This window comes from Gobio gobio, assembly GCF_949357685.1.
Source record: "Gobio gobio genome assembly, chromosome: 14".
NCBI classification, from domain to species: domain Eukaryota; kingdom Metazoa; phylum Chordata; class Actinopteri; order Cypriniformes; family Gobionidae; genus Gobio; species Gobio gobio.
Window position 1 is genome coordinate 20,840,911 of NC_137107.1, and position 23,119 is coordinate 20,864,029.

Below are 23,119 nucleotides of genomic sequence, written 5' to 3' on the forward strand. Positions count from 1 at the left end.
AGTACTGAATTTTAGTGTATTGAATCTACTAAAATCTTATTATAGTCAATTAAAACTAGACTAAAACTAAAACAATTCAGATACCTAAAATGTTATAGTCAAAAGACAATGACTAAAACTAAATCAAAATTTGCTGTCAAAATTAACACTGGTATGAAATATGGTTGGTCAAATGATTTTTTATAGATTTACCCGCCAAGTTGCCATAGCCTTGTGGATACAGCGCTAACACATAGCGTTCGACAATGATGTTAGTTAGCAAGCAAAAACATAGTTGGGCTAATAATGTTAACTGAAGTTCCTACGTTCCTACGTTCCTATTGTTACTGTGCTACGTTCCTATTGTTACTGTGTAACAACCTGTAATAAACCTGTTTGCACATCATACTCCTGTTTGCACATTATACTCCGATTTGCAATTATACCTATTGCATGCACATCATACTTCTCTATATATAAATATATATATATATATTATGTTAACCACTTATTTTTAAGTCTACAGTTTATCTCACTTATCATATCCACTTACTTTATATTTTATATTTTTATTTTATTTTTTATTTTTATCTTATTTCCTATTTTTATCTTACTTGATTTATTTATAACTCTACTTATGTTAATACTTTTTATTCTAATTTTATTCTATTTCTAGTTTAATTTCCCTTGTGTTCTTGTAACTGTTATTTGCACTGTCCATGGAGCGGACCTGTTTACATTTCACTGCCAGTTGTATATTGTGTATATAACTGTGTATGTGACAAATAAAACTCTTGAATCTTGAATCTTGAATCTTGAAGTCCTTTCAGAAATATTTTATTACATAATCCTGTCAAATAAACACAATGTAGAAACCTTTCTTTTCTAGTATGATTTTGACTTTGATAAGAGCTTTGTAACTTTTAAACAAATATTTAAATAGCATGTCAGATGGAGCATGACTGGCTTAAACCACCATGATGGAACAGCGTGAATTCATACAACAATGCAACAATAATAAAATAATGTGTTTCCTTTTACTTTGGATACCTAAGTACTTTTAAAAGCAAGCACTTCTGTACTTTTACTTAAGTAAAAATCTATCTTTACAACTTTCACTTGTAATTGAGTAATATTTAGCTAATAGTACTTATACTTTTACTCAAGTAATGGAGTTGTGTACTTTGTCCACCTCTGCCCTGGTGTTCCCCTTTAGGCAGGATAATGCTATGCAAACATTGTTCAGGAATGGTTTGAGGAACATGACAAAGTGTTGAAACTGGCAGAAACATAAATCAGTGTTGTGTCTGATCAGTGTGTGTGGCATGTAATGAAGAAAGGAAAATCTGACAAAAGAAAATATTTTTAAAAAACCCATTTTGATAAATAATGTATTTCTGGCTGCCGATGTGACGGAAACCAATCAGCTTGTGCCATGCATTAGGGACCCATCAGCCTTTGCCATCTAGAATTTAATGACTTGGTATTTAAAATCAAAGCCCCTCCACTATAATTAGGCAGATTAGTCACAGTCACCTTGACTGAAAATGTTAGTAACAACTGTAATAACTGGATCATTTTACATGTGATTATTTGTCCTGTAAGTATATGTACAGATAACAGTATTTTAGTTCAATCGGAACACATTACACAAGCCATTTAGGAAATTTGAAATGTGTATTTTCATTTCAGCCTGTGAAATGTGTATTTCGATAGTACAACATGTATAAAAAATGATATAAAATTGATTAAACACATATACAGTATATTTATGTGAAGGTAAATCCCACGTATGATCGGGTGAATGTTTATCATACACAAATCGTATAAAAAGCTTCAGATCCACTAATATGAATACATCCATCTTAGCCTTAAACATTTAAACAGATATAGCATTTTACATACATTGTAAAAAAAAAAAAAAAAAAAAAAAAAGTTATAAACACATCACAGATGAAGAAAATCACCACACAGCAGAAATTCTTCGTATACATACTTGGCTCTTTGTCTACTAAGTAATGAGTTAAAATAACACTACTCAGATTTTCACATTGTTAGCATATCAAATGTGTAAAGTACAACAATTTTGCTTACAAACAAAAATAAGGGAAATATTTCAGGCTTACTGGCAGAGATATTACAGAAACAATAACATGTATTTTAAAGTGGACTTTGTTTCCTTGCATTATGTTGTCTGACCAATGACTACTATCTGCAGAAATTAGTGTGCTCACAGTTTGGTTTCGTCCTGTGTCAGAAACTTGGCCTGTTAGAGTAGCATATGTGATAAGTTGAGTGAATCCACATTTCTTAAGCTTGACAAATTTCCATCCCACAGACTTTCCCATCATTCTATTCACTTCTGTCTTAACCCTCTAAGGATCATTTGTGTTGCACTGTCCATGTGATTTGCCAACCATCTGTTTGGCATCTTTCAGTTCCTGGGAACTTTCATTTTTGCTTTTGTTGTTAATTTTCTCATTCTGTTTCTGAGTTGATTTTATCCTCCGAAGCACCATAAAAGACAGGAAGAAACAGACCAAGCCACCGCATATAAAGAATATCTGGAGTCCAAGGAATCTGTAAACCAAAAAGTATTTAACATAATAAGTTTACCTTGTTGGAAAAACATCGATCAACCTGGTATGGCTGGTCTAGTTTAATGGTTTTAGAGGGGTTTGGGGCACTTTGAAACTGGGCAGGCAGATACCAATAAATATTATTTATAATTTTTTTTAAATATAAAAGCCATACTAACATATACAGTATAAGGCACACTAATTTTCATAGCAATGTAATTGTAATTTTTACCTGTGTCTGAAGCGGTCTAAATCGTAGTACTGACATGATGTTTTCTCATTGCATTTCTTTCCCCACATAATGCATGCAGTATCAATTGCGCGGCCATACAGCACTGGTGCTGGGAGGAATGCTGTCAGGAAATAAACATTTTATATAACAGTACCTCAAAATTTAAGCACTGTGACAATCTTAACCATACACACATTCACAAGTTACATAAAGCACATAAAATACCATGATACTCATAACTAAAAAGCTCAAATATTGTTTTCTTAACACACCTCTTCCTGTTAATGATATGTGTTATGATGGTTGCTGAGATATTAGGCTACGCTTTTTTTTAAGAATCACTGAATCATTACAACTTTCACAATACTAGGAAAACTTGTTATATAAACAAAGACAGATAACACTAAGCTAAACAGGGCAGGTCTGAATATGCACATAAAAAAATGTCGAAACACCATCACTTTTCATTTACTTTTTCATAGTAGGTGGTGTGTGCCAGACTTAAACCTGTTCATAAACCTGCATCCTGGCGTGTGAACTGCAGCACCAAGGCTCTGATTACTAAATTCTTTTGTTCACTTGAACTCAGTGTCTCATATTAGGCAGTGACCAAAAATGTGACATGTCTGTTCAGCATGATTGACTTTTTTTTCTTACCGAGTACTCTAAAGAGCATGAACTGAATTCCCAAGGCAAAAGACTTATCTTCTGGAGTCACAGTCCTGAACAAAAGCCAACAAACCATATTTAGTCAAAGCAGCAGTTAGTAACACTTTCATTTTTAATAGCCCACTCTAGACATTCTACTAACTTTGCAACTACAGTACATGTCAACTAGCAGTCATTAGAGTATAAGTAGACTGCCTGCTTAATATCTGCCAACACTTTATTTTGATGGTCTGCCAACTGACATTATAGTGACAATAAGTAACTTTCCAAGTGCATCTATTTATTCTACTAAGAATTACAACCCCACCCTATACAGATTGCGATTTAGCATTGCAAGACTAATCATCATGAGGCCTTCTCTGGTCTCCAAGATGGGATCTGAGGGGACTAGAGAGGATTTAAAAAAGAAAAAAAACCATCTAGGTAGTAATGGAATCCTTCAAATAGACTGCGATAAAAATAAATAAAACATGGTGCCGGCTGACGGATTCCTGAACAAGGAATGGCCTTTTTGCAAAGAGACAGTAATCATTCCTATTGGCTGTAAAAGTTAGTTGACATGTAGTTGCAAAGTTACTTATAGTTAGTAGAATGTCTGAAAAGTGTAATCCATCAGTTTATACATAATTTTACGTTTACATGATATGACATGTCACTTCCATTTCATGAATGTATGAGCTCTTTAAAATCTTCTTTAACATATCCCTTGTGGCATTTTCCAAAAGTAAGGGCTGTTTAAGAGCCTGTGGTCTGTTATTACGCTGATGGCAGTTTTTTGTGAAGTTGACAGGGCCTGCACAGGCAGGTTTTTTAGTATGCCAGAATGCTACTATGACATATTATAGCTGAAGGGCATAGAAGCATGACAGAGGAGGAACGTATCTGGATTTAAAAGACAACGTCAATGAACAAATTAGTCATTGAAGATATTAAAAGGTCAAACAGGGTTTTGATTTAGTGCTCGCAACATCATTTTAATTTCAGAGATTCTGTATTTTTGAAACTGACACTATTCTTAAGGTTCTCTTTTAACAGAAAATTAATTAACGTGAATTGCAATTTTGATTTCATGCATAATTCTTGCACTAAAGGAAAGAATGTTCATACATTGCAGTTAATGAAGTTCATTGCTCTCTAATATAAATTTAATAAAAGTATTACTAGCTTTATAAAAAAAATTTTTTAGTATGCTGTAGGTAGCAACTATACAATTATTGCACTACAACAAGCTGCAACCTGTTAAGCGAGTTCACCTTGTCACTCTTCCTTTCAGACAAAACATGTGCCACAATGTTCGCTGCCATTCGTTTTCACAGTAGCAACCTTAATTCCATTCATGTTCTGCACATAAATGTATTTTTCATTTGATTTTCTAAATTTAAATAACATGACATTATCACTCACTACACCTAAAACCACCTGTCTTAAGACTATAACGCATGAAGAGTATATCAATAAAACATATTATACTTAGGAAAACATGGATTTGTAACTTTAAAAAACCATTATGGTTACACTTTATTTCGATAGTCCACTTTAAACATTCTACTAACTATAAGTAACTTTGCAACTACATGTCAACTAACTGTCATTAGAGTATTAGTTGACTGTCAGTAGACTGGTAGGTTATGGTTAGGTGTTAGGGTTCGGGTTAGTAGAATAAGTTGAATTGTAGTTGCCAAGTTATTTATAGTCAGTAGAATGTCTGTTGGGGGACCAACAAAATAAAGTTTTAGTAAATATTAATCAGACAGTCTACAAATACTCTAATGACAGTTAGTTGACATGTAGTTGCAAAGTTACTTATAGTTAGTAGAATGTCTAAAGTGGACTATCAAAATAAAGTGTTACCAAAATTATATGTTAATAAAAATGTTGGCATGTCAACACTATTTACAAAACATTCAGAAAATTTGAAAGTCAGACTGATTCAGATTTTTAAAATAATTTTAAGTAATTGCCCTTTCATTTTCTGTAACAACGCCTATGATGTCAACAAAAATGTTTTGGATTTTTAGATATTTTCCTTCACTATGTCTTTGTCAGATATTCATAATGCCATATTGGCTAATCCTATTTTCAACCCTTTTTTTATAATCATAAAGATTCTCCACTTTGTCAAATAAGCAAATATTTTAAGGTGATGTTAGATGTTATCTTTCAATACAGATCATATTTACATGCATTGCACTGAAAATAAAGGGAAATACCTGAGGATCATCATAAAAGATGTAGTGTGTGAAAGTGAAACCACAAAGCAAGTGATGGAGGACAGGATCATGAAGGGAATTAGGCGATTATCACAACCATTTCCACATGGTCCTGGTGACACAAAGTCTGGAGAACCATTTTCCACACATCCACAATCTGTGTAGTTCTGTGGGAGATGTAAAAAGATTCAATGTCATATACTGAAAAGTGAAATTTAGTAGTTTTATTAGGTTACTGATGCCATTTATTTAGCGCTATTGTAACTATTGCTGTTCTTCTCATATTTGCAGGGAATTAAAAATAAAATAAAAGGTTTGCTTGGATGAACCTGTTCCAAAGTTAGATAGTACAGTCATAAAGTAATAAAAAAGCAGCTATATTTCTGTTGCATTATAAATGAGTAACAGAGACTTTAAACAGCTCTCAACCTATAAATCCAGCAACACTATCAAAGGAGGTTTGCCTTATGACATTTGTCTAATGTCCATGCCCGGGAGTTAACCATCGTACTCGTCAGGAGGAAACATTGTTTATTTTGAGTGCAATTAAAAGGAGAAAGCATGCAGGAAGTGTTTGCTATTTCATTTTCTTGTGAAAAAAAATAGGCCATGAAACTTTTAAATGTAAGCAAAAACTAAATATCAATCCAAAACACATATCATATGTATACAGCCACACACACTCTTGAGTAAACATGTTACAGATTGAAAATGTCCAACAATTTGATCCAAACATGATATTTGTGAGAAAAAAGCTAGAATTGTTAAAGGATTCTTACGTGCTTTTCAAAAGCAAAACACCTTAAATAGTCAAATTACCATCCTATTATGACATTGGAGACATATTCCAACATAAACACTGTCCCGTTTTTTTTTGCTACCATGTTCTTTTTATTGTGGATCTATACACCCAGTGGGTAGAGGCAGTTACTCTACATTTACAGAGCTTGCTGAGACAGTTATTTCCCCACTGTGTTGTTTATAGTAATGTATCTGCATCCTCATCACGTCTGCCTGCTTGCTACTTTCACTTCCAACAGCATTGTCGGTATGCACTTAAAACAAGTAATGGTCTTGGTACATTGAGCTATTGGTTGGTTTGGCTTGTCTTAATGTTTAAAGTGCAGTGTGTGTGTGTGTTTCTTTTTTTTTGGTATACACTGGATGACTGATGCTACAGTCCTTTTGGTTGATGTAAATAAAGTAATATCTGTGGTTAAGTGTGAATTCAGGTTGATTGGGACACTTTTTCCCAATCATCTTAATGGCAAAAAGTCTCTATATAACATAGTGTGACTACTATACATTTCAAACCTTTAAATAGTTCCTCTTTATTCTTAACCCTCTTATTTTGGTTGTCATTCACTCCCATAATGATATACTGTGTGTGGTCTATTCAGTGGCATGTATAATCGTTGTGTTCCAAAGAAGAAGAAAAATCATACAGGTTTCTAACGAAATGAGGGTAAATCTAAATGATGACAGAATGTTATTTTTGGGAATCATGTTAAACCTTCACTGGGTTCAGGAATTCCTTACTTTTTTCATCATTCACATAAACTCCTTCACCTCGTTAAATTAGTTCAAGCCATGTACTGTTCTTTTTTAGAGCTACTATCAGCTTCCCTTTTTGTCTCATTAAAATAGTACCATGCAGTTCTAGTAATGTAAGTTAAAACCACTTACCAAAACTTTCTCTGTATTGATAACTACTCTCTTACATCCCGCATGACAGGGAGAGGGAAACTCCACTCCGTTTGAGCCACACACAGGGTTGAAGGCTTCTTCAGAACAGGAACATGCAATGCTACACTGCTGAAATTCAGATCTGGGGGCAAAAAGGAAGAAAAATAAAGCAAAAGGTTAATGGATTTAACAGGGTGCCTTACGACAGGATACACTAATATTTGCACATGAATAAAAAAATAAGTCCGTAATTATATTAAGGAATGTAGGACAACGTGACGTGCAGATTTCAGCCTGCAGTGCAGAACTTTGTAACGAGAAACAGCTGTCAGATAGTTTACGCAGAACAATATGCTAAAGTCATGCTGTTTAAACTGGAATCACAGAGCTTAACTTAGACTTGGCAACCACTAATCAACAACCGTATGTATTTGTTCATATCTGTATGCAACATTTTTTTGATATTTTTGTAAATGTAGAAATGTAGGTCGTTTTTGCTATCATTCCCTTTCAGAGGAAAACTGTATTGCTCAATAGTTTTCTATTTAATTATTAGCTAGGGTTCTATCACATTTGACTAAAGTATCTTCGTCCCATAAATCTTTACTGCGTTTCCTTAGGAGGAAAAAAAAAACATTGGAAAATATACAGTAGGAGTACAGAGCTATAAAAATGAATGTGGCTGATTTCTGTTTCATACAGAGTGTATGGTCAGAGTCATTTTTGGCATTTTATGAGGCATGATAGCACTGAAAATGCATAACATTTAAAGCATGTAAGGACTAAACACAACTCACACATTGATTCCAGCAATTTTTTTTGTGGGGCAGCCAATGAAGAGAAGTGGAATTGCAAACATAATGCTAACGAAAACAGCTACTGTACACATCCCCGCTGAGGACCTTACAGTCAGACCCAACTTGCGTAGTATAACCCCTCCAGCCATTATGCCTAACATGGCTGAAGGAATATTTATGGCACCTGTGAAAAAAAAGATGTATAAAACATTTTATGTATAAAATATTTTCTTTTAAAATATAACAAAAATATCTGTATTATGTGGCATGCACGTAAGGTAGTAATATTTGTTAATGTTATTCTCTATTAATGCTTTATGATTGACTGAGAGTTTGGGTGGGTATGCTGCAGGTTGAATAACCCTGCATCATAAGGTACAATAAATTCCATTATTAATCCCACAGAACAATAAATGGTGAAAGATTTTACTCTCAGACAAAAAGCTTCAGTTTTGTCATGCTTATTTCTCATGACTTTGCTTTTGAATCAGATTTTGTTATAGTGACATATTGTATTGTGTGTGGATTAGTAAAACTTTTTGAATGAGGTATTTGTACCTTTGAACCATATGATATGCTTTCACTGGACTCCAACACACAGCACATATTGAATGGTTTTGGAAAAATAATTTCTTCTTGCATGAACTCCTTAAAAAATGGCATGCTTAGTTTCTTTCAATAACTTACCCATCATCATATTGGAAAAGGAGGCAGTTTGTGCAAACTGCTTCTCTATGAATTTGCCCATAAAAGTGGCCAGACCCGCAACCATGGCAGCAAGATTCACCTGAGCCAACACTACCAACAAATAAATTGGGTTCCGCAGAGTCCTCATGACGATTTTGGGGAAGCCTGAGGAAAGAAAGGAGACATCAAACTATTTACAAAATCTGAAGAACATTTCTACATTACACACAAAAACAAGGACTGAATCCAAAATCGCCTCCTGTAGCCTCAAATAGGGCATTATTTGAGAGGAAAGCCATTTGTAGTGATGTTCAAAACCATAGTGGATGTAATCGAGTGCAGTCATTCTATCCCACATTGCACCGCAATAACGAGTGTACATTCAACCACTCTTTTTCATTCACTCCTTCAAGTTAACATTTAGGGTGCGATTTCAGATTCAGCCAAGAACATTATATTTTGGTAGATTAATGAAACAGCATGGATCCATGAAAACAGCATCCAAGATCTTTAATATTTTGATAAGTCAGAGGTCCCGAGTTGGTTTTGTTTCAGAAGCCATATTTTACATTGGACATCAAGTGCGGCTGACCTTATTGCATATTGTCACATTCAGTCACATTTAGTTTCAGTTTGTTTGGACTCTTAGTTTGTTTGTATCTGTCACGTGTTCCTTTGTTCTGTTTCCCGCCACTCATCTGTCTCCCCGATTACCATTGTTATTAGTCCATCTGTGTCAGCTGTGTGTCATCATTATCCCCATTGTGTTCATTATTTAAGTTCCTCCCATTCCTTTAGTCTCTGTCCGATCTACATTGTGTTCACCCTGCCTGTTATGTGATTTATATTAAACTTGGAATATTTGGATCTAATTCGTCTGTCTTCATCTTCTTGCCTGAGCACAACGTGACACACATGCATTTGTAAGAGTTTCCCTTTCAGACGCAAAATTTATGGGAGGAAAGTATTTAAATTAATCATGTGGGTGATTTACCAAGGTTTGCGCTCGTCAATTTACTGGTATTTACGCCAATATTTACAGACAAAAAAGGCATGTCTTAAACCAGACATAATTTGCGTTGCTCCTGGTAGATTGCGTTGGTCATTATGGAAATGATCCGGCTTCCTCTGTGTTTATTTTGCGCGTTGTCAGTAGATTGCGCGCAGAACTTTACACTCTCATCTGCGCTTGGAATCCAAATTTCCAAAAAAGAGCAGACCGGAGTGGAAAGTTCTGTGCGTCGTCAGTAGATCACGTGCAGATCATCTGCACTTTTGTGGAATTAAAGAACAATTAAATTAAATTAAATGTATTCAATTAAAGAACACAGACGCAGTCGGATCATTTCCATAATGACCAACACAATCTACCAGTAAGCATCTGGTTTAAGACATGCTTTTTTGGGGTGGTAAATCATGGCACAAACAAACACCAGTAAATTGACTAGCGCAAACCATAGTAAATGCATGATTTACTTAAATACTCTCCTCCCATAAAAATTGTGTCTGAAAGGGAAACTTCTACAACTTCTGCATATGCAATAAAGTCAGCAACAAAAATAACACTGTACATGCCTTTTCAGTGCAAATTTTAACTGCATGTCTTTAGTAAATACTGACAGTAGTTTTTTTTAATGCCAAAAGAGGGTTTGCGCTGGCACATACTGTTAGTAAATCTGGTCCAAGTCATTATTTAGCTTCTAATCAGACATCTGGTTCTGAATAAGTAGGTCAAAGTGCATAGCATAAACTTTCTTTGCTTCACTTATCATGAGCGGCATTACATTTGGCCCTGATTATGTTGATTATATCTCATTATGATCCTAATTTAGTGTGACTTAACAAGTAGAGTAATACAGTTCTAAAGTAGGGCATAAACCTGCATCTTACTCACTAACCACCCAAAATCCAGTTTGACCAGATGCTGAATGAGAAGAAGACATTTTGTGTGTGGGTTTGTTGTATTATCTCTAACCTGGCTGTTAAAACAATTCAGACAGCATGCAAATAAACAACGTTATCAGCAGACGCAATTTATTTTTAGTTAATTCCTCCAGGTTGATCTTTGCCATCTTAACTTGGAAACATTTCCTGTACTTTATTTTGTGATTCATAAAATCACTGATAGGTAAAATGGCAAACACACTTTTTAGGAACTCAGTGAGAGAAACCTCTTCCATCGTGTCAATTCTGGGCTTCTTGTCCTCCACCATTTTCTCTGTTGATGGCTCCACAGGAGCCTCCTCGGTTTCCTGAGGAGATTAAAATCTAAATTTGTTTTTGAAGTACCACATTATATGATCAAGATTATTGTGCAACAATCTCTGGTATATGAAGTAGCAAGGCACATATTGCACCAGCAAACCATCTTAATCTATTTAGGATTTTATGAAGCCTGTTTTTATACTTCTAATTTTGAGGTTTTGCTTCTGATATTAGAACATGCTCATTAACAGCATTCAGAAAATGAACATTTTGTACAAGAACATTCATGAACACACGCTTTGTATTTTATGCAAGGTTAGCATGTTGAGCAAGAGGGGCAAGAACAGGCTGAGACAAGCTCCTCTTGGACTCAAGTTTCTTTCCTTGTTTATAGTTTTTTTTAAAACATGTTCTGTGTGATCTAAGTGGGCTTCAGGAACAATGCCAGAATCTTAAATGACAGCAGAAACACTCACATTCAACTGCTTTACATCAAACTCATAGCACTGATTAGTCCTAAAAAAAAAAAAATAAAAAAAAAAAAATAAAAGATTTTCCAGATTCAAAAATGCTAAAGATGAGATTTACATCACCTCTCTGGACATCTTCCTCGGGAAAAACAGGTATGGCAAAGAAGTCAGGAGAAGAAGGGTGGCTGCTATTAAGAATCCCAACCACCAAGCTCCAACCCATCTGGGGTCATCATTTTTAAAATGAATTTTATCTGAAAAAGTATAAATAACAGCTCATTCATCACAGATCTCCCACATACGAGAGGCACAAAGCCAAACTTACTAAATGCTCCCATCTGTGCATGATACACCAAGCAACATTGCTAAACATGTTGAATCTTGAGGTCAAACTTTCTATTTAAAATCAGTATAGCTTGTCAAAAGGCACTTGTTTAAACATGTTTAGTACAGTTGCTAAAGTAATTATTTATAATGGCATCTCATGCCATTTAAGCACAGTAAAGTGTGTAAATGTGACGACATTTAGGAAGGTGTAGACTCACATGAAGACACCTTGTCAATGTCAACAAAGAAACGAAGCACGACAGATGACATCATGTAGCCAAATGCCGGCCCAATTACAGTAACTGCGAAAAGTATGCCTGTAAAAAAAAGATAAAGTTTGATCACTTCTTGAATCAACCACTGTATTTTGGGAATTGATGATCAAACAAAAATCAATATTTAATCAAACCTAGGTAGAAGGGTGAACTCCTCTTTTCAGCGTAATCATCTATGTAGGAAATTCCAAAAGGTTGTATGGGGACACCGCCAATGCCAAGCAGTAACTGGCCAAGTAGAAATATTGGATACACTCCAGTGCCATTCTGGTTTAGATTGCATTTCTGATTAGATTCTTTCTCAGGTGAAATGTTCTCTGTTTGGCAAAGACCGGAGACGTTGTCTGTGCAACAAATGCATACAGGTAAATACAATCAGTGGTTAAGTACAACCAAAAATTGGCTAATTTGGCTAAGAAAATGCTCACTCACTGCTGTTGATGCCTGTGTAATTGTACTTTCCACCAATGAAGTGAGGTATTGCTATAAGGAACACCCCCAAGCTAGCGATTATTGCTCCAATTCCTATACATTTCGGCCGATGTACGCGACTCCCAAAGAAACTCACAAACACTATGAGAATCGTGTTTCCCACCTTTGTTAACAACAACAAAACTTACATTACATTGCATTGTTATAATAGCCGCCTTTGGTGTTTCAGAAGCATTTCATATTAAGACTTTGTGCCTGAACTTGTAGTTTTAATAGTGAAATAATTGCTAACCAGGTGCTAACAGGTGCCAAAACAACTTGAAAATAAGTGATTTGCCTTCAGGCCATTCATGATATTGTGTTAGCACCATTCAAAGTTAGCATTTTATTCTTGCCTCATTGAAGGCTGCAAGTAGTCCTGACATCTGACTGGAAAATCCATATCGTCTCTCAATAGTGGTTATGGAGCCCTTCAGATAACCAGACACCAGGAGCTGAGAAAGCTGTAGCATCCCATGACACAGTACAAAAAACTGAAACACACAAAAAAGTTATAAAAATGTATATGGGTCAAAGACGAAACAGGGGTTTTCAAGCATCAAAAAAATAAATGTGTATACAGCTTTAAATTTAGATTTTTCCTGTACATTAGAATGTGTCCTGTTTAATTTTATATTTTCTTAGCAAAAAATAATGACTATCACACATTTTTTACCATGATTTACAGAAGACACCCACTAAAATGTCATTCAGTGTAACAATATTTATGTATCAGAAAATCTTATTAGGCATATTTAAAACAGGAATCATTTGGCCATCAGGCCATCAGCGACTACAAACCCACCCACTCCACCCCCGCAGCCACTGATGTCAACTTCCTGAACGAGCTAAATTACTTTTACGCTCGTTTTGAAAGAGACAACAGAGAAACTGCCACCAAGCTCAAACCCTCAGCTGACTACCCACCAATCACACTCTCCACCACAGATGTCTGCAAGGCACTGAGCCGGATCAGCGCACACAAGGCTGCTGGACCAGACAACATCCCTGGACGTGTGCTCAGGGCATGTGCGGAGCAGCTCGCTGGGGTTTTTACAGACATTTTCAACCTGTCTCTTGCCCAAGCAGCTGTACCAACATGCTTCAAATGCACTTCCATTGTGCCAGTGCCGAAAAGCTCTAGCCCGAGGTGCCCTAATGACTACCGCCCTGTAGCACTCACACCCATCGTCATGAAGTGCTTTGAGCGGCTGGTCCTGGAACACCTAAAAGACTCTCTACCATCCACATTGGACTCACACCAGTTTGCCTACCGCAGCAATAGGAGCACAGAGGATGCCGTTTCCATGGCACTGCACTCTGTGCTCACTCACCTGGACAATAAGAACACTTACGCACGCATGCTGTTTGTTGACTTCAGCTCAGCATTCAACACTGTCATCCCATCCAAGTTAATAGCCAAACTTGGAGACCTGGGCATCAACACTTCAATGTGTAACTGGATTTTGGACTTCCTAACTGACAGACCCCAGAATGTTCGTTCAGGATCCACCTGCTCCACATCCATCACACTCAACACTGGTGTACCACAGGGCTGTGTGCTAAGCCCGTTTCTCTACTCCCTCTTCACCGCCGACTGCAAGCCTGTGTATGGATCTAATTCCATCGTCAAGTTTGCGGACGACACAACGGTGATTGGTCTCATCAGCAACAACGATGAGACTGCCTACAGGGAGGAGATCCAGCACCTGGCCACATGGTGCGCTGATAATAACCTGCTCCTCAACACCACCAAAACGAAGGAGCTCATCGTGGACTTCAGGAAGGAGTCAAGAGGCACACACGACACCATCCACATCAATGGAATGGCTGTTGAGCGTGTCTCCAGTTTCAAGTTCCTGGGGACCCACATCTCGGCGGACATGTCGTGGACGACCAACACCTCCAGCCTGGTCAAGAAGGCTCACCAGCGCCTCTTCTTCCTGAGGACACTGAGGAAGAATCAGCTCTCCTCGGCTATCCTGGTGAACTTCTATCGCTGCGCAATAGAAAGCATCCTGACCAACTGTGTGGCAGTGTGGTATGGGAGCTGCTCTGTTGCGGAGCGCAAGGCACTGCAGCGGGTGGTGAAAACTGCCCAGCGCATCACAGGGACTCCACTGCCTGCCATCGAGCACATCCAGAGGAAACGCTGTCTGCATCGAGCTCGCAGCATCCTCAAGGACTCCTCTCACCCAGCCCACAGACTGTTTTCTCTCCTGCCCTCCGGCAGGTGTTTCAGGATCCACCGGACCAGGACCAGCAGACTTAAGAACAGTTTTTTCCCCAGAGCTGTCTCTTTATTGAACTCAAACCCCCGTTGATCCACTTCCCTCATAAACTGCTAACTCTCCTACCTCACATCTTCCTTCACTTTGTTATTTGCACTACCGACTGTTTATCACAGTAACAACTGTTTACATATGCATCTTGCACTGCCATATCTTAACTGGATTATGCTCATTTGCACTGCCGACTGTATTTATAGTACCAATGTTTACATTTGCATTTTGCACCGTACTTCTAACTGTAATATGCAACCACTTTCCACTGCACTTTTACACTTTTCTCCGGATAGCTCTGTCCATAATTTATTGCACTACCCTAATCCACTGCTATTCCTCATATTAGCCTAACATATTATTGTATACCTCTATCTGTAAAATTCTGTTTATAGTAATAGCCATCTGTATATTGTATTCATAGTACATATTCACCTGTAAATTCTGTTTATAGTAATAGCCATCTGTATATTTATTCACTGTACATATTCACCTGTAAATTCAGTTCTGTTTATAGTAATAACGTCTCTCTATTTATACATATTTATATATATTCAGTACATATCCATGTCCTGCACTTACGCATCCATTGTATATCCTGCACTTGCTGCTATTGCACTTCTGGTTAGACCTAAACTGCATTTCGTTGCCTTGTACTTGTACTTGTGTAATGACAATAAAGTTGAATCTAATCTAATCTAATCTAATTTGATTGCATATTAAAAGACTCTATTTAAGTATCAAAGTCCAGCCCACAAATACTAATTAATTGTAATTTTTAAATCTTTTTACTTTGCCACTATCCTTCAAACCACTAGGTTTACCCATTTGCCAGCAAGAAGTTTTTGTAAGGAAGTGAAAATTATTTAAAATATAATACAATTTTGTATGATCACATTATTTTATATATTTTAATGATTACAGGTTAGAATAAGTATATTGTTTAATTTTTTACATAAATATATCTGTTACACTGAATGAAAAAAGCATTACCCTGAATGACGAAACTTCTACTTCAGCTTATATTGCAGGCCATAAGCTGGCCATCTATATCAAAAAGTGAGCTTGACCAGTAAAGTTAACCACAATTATTCAACACATCTACTTATTTTTTAAAAATTCTAACAATATAAATGTTTTTTTGGCATTTCACTGAATGACGTGCGGTTTTGTAACTTAGGATACCACACCATGAAAAGGTGGAATTATCAAATATTTAAGAGCAATGAATTCACTTTTCTGCTGCACCACATGGTCTTCAGGGGGCCTTTTGATGATGTCACCGACTGTCGAATGACTATCTGTTTTTTATATGATTTCAGAATGGCTTCTTGATCCTGTTACACTGAATGATCTCTTACAAACTGGATTTTCGGGACAAAAGTCCCCTGGTTATTTAAATACTTAAAAAAATAAGTAAGACATAGTCCTTTTAATATAACACAGCCAACACATATTTGAAAATGCCAAGAAAACAAATATATTTTTTAACTTGTTATTTTATACATTTATTTAAAGATGTAATGGCAAAATCAAAGTCCGGACCATTACGCTGAATGACAATTTGACACTTTGGAACATTATTTCTCCTAAATGTTGACATTTTATTTTGACAAAAGTTATTTGAAATAGTAAAGTATACAGTTTACTTGCATTTAACATGTTTTTTATGTATATAAAATGACTTTAGTAAACATAATTTGATGTGGACACCAAAATTGGGACGTCTCGTCTTTGACCCATATTTCTTTAGTAAACATTCTGTAAATATGCATGAAAACAAACCCAAAACAGCACAAACATTTCAGTCAGTGGGCAAATAATCAATTGAGGTTTTAGCTTTGTTAGTGTTGTTATTTATTGTAAAGATATTTAGTTTTAATATTTTTATTGGTTTTAAGTATTCAAGTCAAATCAGGCTGTCTCATTTGAAAGTCAAGTTGAGTATGTTCATAAGTGTTCATAAGTGTTCATAAGTTCATAAGATATTTAAAGTCCTCATGAAATCAAAATCAGTCTTATTTACTTTGTTAGCCCACATTACAGGTCTTAGGGTGAACAATTAATCCGTGCAAGTTAATACATATAAAACAATTGTTTGCCGTGGTAATCTTTAATCAAAATCTGAAAAGTAACTTCCGGTCTTGAATGGCGTTCCCTTTCCGATGACGACTATGCGCTGGCTTGGGTTTGAATATCCTTAACCACTCCCCTCCAACCGTTAGTCTGCTATGAGCGAGAGATGGGGAGGAGGAGCGCTGAAGTGAAACCCTGCCCTCTATTCAATATTCCGTTTCGCTTGGAAATACGTCACAGCACTGAAATAAAATCAGTTGCAACTTCCGGTTCACTGGGACTTTAATTGTTGTAGGCTACAGCTATTTCAGAGCATTTAGTAATGGGATAAACATAAGAAAAAAAGAACAATATAAGGATGTGCAGTGAATATAAGGAAATTAATATTGTCCAGGCCCAATCTATGGAGACTAATAAAGTCAGGAAACTGTACTCAAAAGACTGCATACTGAATGAAGGTGATGATTATGCTGTTATCATAACAAACAAACATAACCTGGATACATTCTCTTTTGGCTTTCTTTACCATAACAAATATGTCTTACAAACACAGTTACAGCAGCCAGAGAAATTGTAATGTTAAAAAAGTCAAGGGTCAAGAGCCCAACTAAAGCAAACACTAATCACCATGATGGTAACGACAAACAAAACAATAAAACATCAACATCTAAACTTCTGTTAATTCTCAGTAAGAACTTATGTAGATGTATGACAGAAATAAAGTCAATCTGGTTAGTAATAATTGAAGCTAGTAATGCTGTTTGTGGAGTTGTTTAATCCTCTTCTGCTTAGATCTTTTAAAGTATTAGTTCACTTCAAAATGAAAATGTCCTGATATTTTACTCACCCCATCTCATCCAAGGTGTTCATGTCTTTCTTCAGTCGAAAATAAATTACGTTTTTTGAGGGAAACATTCCAGGATTTTTCTCCACATAATAGACTTCAATGGCAACCAAAATGTTGAAGGTCCAAAACAATGCAGTTTCAAAGCACTTTGAAGGGCTTTAGAGGCTCTACACGATCCCAGCCGAGGAATAGGGACAATTTAAGTGAAACAATCTGTCATAAAAAAAGATAAAAAAAATCTTTATATACTTTTTAATAGCTCTGCGGCTCGCCATGGATTGTGTAATCACGTCGGAAAGGTCATGCTAGACGTAGGTGGAAGTACCGACCCTGAAGAACTTGCGAGGACTAATACAAACGGCCTTTACCCAAAACACTTTTTTTTGCTAAAGGACGTTTGCATTAGTCTTCGTATGTGCGCTCTGTAATCACTGGGGCGGTACTTCTGCCTACGTCTAGCGTGACCTTTCCGACTTGATTTACGTAATCACTGGCGCGCACAGAGTAACACAAGATGAGCAATTTAGGTTTAAAAGTAAATACATTTTTATTTTATTTTTTGAAAATGACCGATCTAGATGGCTAGATAAGACCCTATTCTTCGTCTGGGATCGCGCAGAGCTTCTGAAGCCCTTTGAAGCGTTTTGAATCTGCATTGATTTGAATCTTCAACGTTTTGGTTGCCATTGAAGTCTATGATGTGCAGAAAAATCCTGGAATGTTTTCCTCAAAAAAACGTAATTTCTTTTCAATTGAAGAAAGAAAGACATGAACAGCTTGGATGAGATTGGGGTGAGTAAAATATCAGGAAATTTTCATTTTGAAGTGAACTAATCCTTTAATTAAGTTAATTTCATCTAAGCCTGTGGCTGAAGACAGTTTTGTTTATGTTTGAAGAACGTTTTTATAACAAAAATCTGTTAGCTGGGTGTGCACTCATACTGTAAGCTCACCATGTTAGACCACTGTGATATCACTGAGATAATGTTGAGAAACAGGAAGTAGAATGTCCCCCCGGTGACCGATATTCGAACCATTTCCTCTCAACCTGCTCAACATTTTGTATTCACAATGAGCTCACATATTACTCACACTGAGGTCATGTTCCAAGAATATTCAAGTTGGCAGTCATAAAACCTCTCATTAAGAGGCCACAATTAGATCGTAATAACCTAGCAAATTACAGACCAATTTCAAATCTTCCATTCATGTCTAAAATACTAGAAAAAGTTGTGTGCGCTCAATTGTGCTCTTTCTTGCAAGAAAATGATATCTATGAAAAATTTCAATCAGGATTCAGGCCGCATCATAGCACAGAAACTGCACTCGTTAAAATCACAAATGATTTACTTTTAGCTTCTGACCAAGGCTGTATCTCAATACTAGTTCTACTCGATCTTAGTGCTGCGTTCGATACTATAGATCATAAAATACTATTAGATCAACTTCAAAATTACACTGGTGTTCAGGGACAGGCATTAAACTGGTTTAGATCGTATTTATCAGACCGCTACCATTATGTCTGTCTAAATGGGGAAAAATCAAAGATAACATCAGTAGACTATGGGGTTCCGCAAGGATCCGTGCTAGGCCCTCTGCTATTCTCTATATATGCTGCCACTTGGTAATATTATAAGAAAACATGAAATTAATTTCCACTGTTATGCTGATGACACTCAATTATATATTTCATCACGACCAGATGAAAACGCTAAATTATCTAAACTGACAGCGTGTGTTGATGATGTTAAACACTGGATGACGTGTAATTTTCTGCTATTGAATTCAGATAAAACGGAGGTATTACTTATTGGTCCAAAAAACTGCCCACAAAACCTCTCACAATACAACTTTAACTTAGAAGGATGTCCTGTCACTTTATCCGATACAGTAAAAGACCTGGGTGTTATATTAGACCGCAAATTGTCTTTCGAAAATCATATTTCATATGTTACAAGAACGGAATTTTTCCACCTTAGAAACATTGCTAAGCTACGTAACATGCTATCTATCTCTGATGCAGAAAAGTTAGTTCATGCATTCATGACCTTGAGACTAGATTACTGTAATGCTTTATTAGCTGGTTGTCCTGCATCATCAATAAACAAGCTACAGTTAGTCCAAAACGCAGCTGCTAGAGTTCTTACTAGGTCAAGAAAATATGATCATTTAACACCAATTTTATCATCTCTACACTGGTTACCTATTAAGTTCCGTATCAATTACAAAGTATTGCTACTGACCTATAAAGCCCTAAATGGTTTAGCTCCAGTGTATTTAACAGATCTTTTATCGCCCTACAATCCATCGCGCTCTTTAAGATCACTAAACTCGAGGCTTCTGGTCATTCCTAGGATATCTAAGTCCACTAAAGGAGGGAGGGCATTTTCACATTTAGCTCCTAAACTCTGGAATAGTCTTCCTGATATTGTTCGAGGTTCAGACTCGCTGTCCCAGTTTAAAACTTGATTAAAGACGCATCTCTTTAGCCAAGCATTCACATTATAAATGCGTTTTATACTACAGTTAAATCGCACCAACAGCATTAATAATCTGAACAGCAACTATGCTAATTATTTCCCATCTGCTTTTCTGTTGTTATCTCGGGACACTAGTCCCGAGGTAACTAGTTCGTCAGCTCCAGTTTGTATCCAGCCTCTCATGGAGACTTCAGATGCCCCTGTGATGAGACGACTCGACGCCTGTGAAGAGACAACTCAACGCCAGCGTTGTTATGGCCTAAAATAATACATGATTGATTAACTTATCCTAACATTTTTCTTTAACATTCTCTTTCTAACATTTTTCAATGTACATTTATGAAATGCACTTTCTGTGAAGCTGCTTTGAAACAATGTGTATTGTGAAAAGCTCTATACAAATAAATTTGAATTGAATTGAATTGAATTGAATTGAACTGTGAGTCTCACCGTATGAGAATGGTGTGATTAGTGTTGACTAGATATCTAACATATACAGCTGAAATTCTTACAGTGTTTACATTGTTTTTAAAACACTTCCAGAAACTACTGAACCTGTAGACTGGCAAATCATGAAACAGTGAGGTAGAGGCCCAGCGTCAAGTTAAATGTATATTGTCAGCAGGGTTGGAGGTAACCCATTACAAGAGTGAATTACATAATATCAGTTCCCTTTCAGTCGGTCACGTTCGACGTACGTCGGAACTGACCGACGAATTGGGATCTATTTTCAGAGACCAATCTACTTCGAGTGTATAGAAACGAGCCAATAAACATTGGCATGCGGTTCACGCACCGCCCCGCAGCGTGGGTATAAAACACGGATGTGAACAACGCATACCGCTTTCAACTTCGGAGCCGATGGTTTTGCTGCTTACCTGCACAAGACTGTTTCTGCCGAGAGTGTTCAAGAGAACGAGTCTGGAGAGTGCTCTTCCTGGTGTTGGCGTGACGGCGCGAGTCAGCGAGTGGCCGCAAAAGACTTCCGGTGTTGGTTCGTTGGGCGTTTCCTTTGAGTGCTCACCCGCGGGCTTGCACTATCGGACCGCGGGGAGCCGCGGCCATCTCCCTGAGTGCTTCAGCACTATAAAAGAGCATTTTTCCATTCACAAAAGAGCAAAATACACGGTTTGACCCTGCGTCTTTTTCAAGATGTCATTCAAACCGTGTGTTTCTGGATGCCGTCGTTTTCTGTCCCCAGTTGACGGTCATGATCGTTGTCTCACGTGTTTGGGCGTTCAACACGCTGAGGCAGCGTTCGTGAATGACTCATGTTCCCATTGCGGGAACATGACCATCGCAGTGCTTAGATCTAGGCTCGAATACCTCAAACGGGGTGGAGTCCCAATGCGCATCTCCCGATCTAGCGGTCCTCCCGCTGCAAAGCAGAGGGCTGCTACTTTGGCGGATGCCTTTGGTGGAGATCTGAGGGTGACGGTCAGGGCTTCCCCGACGGGCCAAAAACCCCTTGGGCCCCTCCCACCCTCCGCTGCGCCGGTGGAGCTTTCGGAGGAGCGCGCTGGTTCTTCCCACGGGGGGCCGGCCGTTTCCTTTGGGGCTCCGGCTGAGGATATGATTTCGCTGGCTGCATCGGAGGATGAGCTAATGGGTTCTGGAGATGACGACCCGGCTGCGTTGCCCCCTTCGGGTGTGGCAGCGTTGTCCGAGCCGGATCCAGAGCTTACGGCTATGCTCTCCCGGGCCGCCGCGAGTGTCGGGCTCGAGTGGAACCCTCCACCGTGTCCCGAACCCTCGCGGTTGGATGATTGGTATCTCGGGGCGGCCTGTGCTGGTTCTCAGCGCCCCGCCCCAGTGCCATTCTTCCCGGAGGTGCATCAGGAGCTCACGAAGTCGTGGTCGGCGCCCTACAGCGCCCGCCATCGATCGACTGACTCCTCCATCCTCACTACCCTCGACGGTGGTGCGGCTAAGGGCTACGTGGGGATACCTCCGGTCGAGCGCGCCGTGGTGATGCAACTGTGTCCCAGGGCCGCGGTCGACTGGCGGAATGCCCCGCGTCTCCCCTCCCGGGCGTGTAAGTTCTCGTCCGGGTTACTGGGCAAGTCTTACGCTGCCTGCGGAGAAGCCGCATCATCGCTGCATGCCATGGCGCTCCTGCAGGTCTACCAGGCCAAAGCGCTCAAGGAGATGCACGAGGGTAGTGCCGACCCAGGGATCATGCAGGAACTGCGGACAGCGACGGACCTCGCCCTCCGGGCGACGAAAGTCGCTGCCCGCTCCCTGGGTCGGGCGATGTCCACTATGGTGGTCCAGGAACGCCACCTGTGGCTGAACCTGGCTGATATGCGCGAAACCGACAAAGTGCGGTTCTTCGACGCCCCTGTCAGTCAGGCCGGCCTCTTCGGCGACGCCATCGAGAGCTTCGCCCAACAGTTTCGGTGGCCCAGAAGCAGACGGAGGCGATCAAGAACATCCTGCCCCGGCGGACCGCTGCTGCCTTCACCCCTCCGCCGGGTCCAGCGCCTCCTCCTGCTCGTCGCCGAGGGCGTCCTCCTTCGTCCGCCTCCGCCCCTGCTAAACCCAAGCAGCAGCCTCCACCCGGGAAGCAGGGCGCCGGACGCAAGGGGGCCGCCCAACCCGCTCAGGGCCCCGCTAAGTCTGCCGGTAAACGTAAGGGTAAGCGGCCCTGAGACGGGCAGCCCAGGGACGGATGGATCTGCTCGGAGGGAGATGGTGTCCGCACTCCTCCCCCCCCCGGAGGAGGACCGGGGGGCCAACTACATAACATCTCTGCCACTAGCTCCTCGGAGCTCAGTGGTACCCACATTGTCAATAAAAGAGCAGTTTCCTATGTCCCTGGGCCCCAAGAGGGCCAAGATCGTTGTG

General features: G+C 38.7%; 1 protein-coding gene across 1 annotated transcript in view; it reads right to left on the reverse strand.

The window, feature by feature from the left end:
* Nucleotides 1–789: 789 nt before the first annotated feature.
* Nucleotides 790–23,119, reverse strand: part of slco2b1 (solute carrier organic anion transporter family, member 2B1) — a 32,205-nt gene continuing 9,875 nt past the window's right edge. Inside the window, exons 3-15 of the mRNA XM_079835944.1 lie at nt 12,944–13,081; nt 12,549–12,711; nt 12,251–12,460; nt 12,060–12,158; nt 11,638–11,768; nt 10,986–11,091; nt 8,840–9,004; nt 8,153–8,336; nt 7,356–7,497; nt 5,670–5,836; nt 3,448–3,512; nt 2,791–2,911; nt 790–2,559 (exon numbers count right to left, since the gene is read on the reverse strand). Of these exons, the coding sequence (XP_079692070.1) occupies nt 2,355–2,559; nt 2,791–2,911; nt 3,448–3,512; nt 5,670–5,836; nt 7,356–7,497; nt 8,153–8,336; nt 8,840–9,004; nt 10,986–11,091; nt 11,638–11,768; nt 12,060–12,158; nt 12,251–12,460; nt 12,549–12,711; nt 12,944–13,081 (1,896 nt within the window). The 3' untranslated portion in view covers nt 790–2,354. The remainder of the gene's footprint in view (nt 2,560–2,790; nt 2,912–3,447; nt 3,513–5,669; nt 5,837–7,355; nt 7,498–8,152; nt 8,337–8,839; nt 9,005–10,985; nt 11,092–11,637; nt 11,769–12,059; nt 12,159–12,250; nt 12,461–12,548; nt 12,712–12,943; nt 13,082–23,119) is intronic.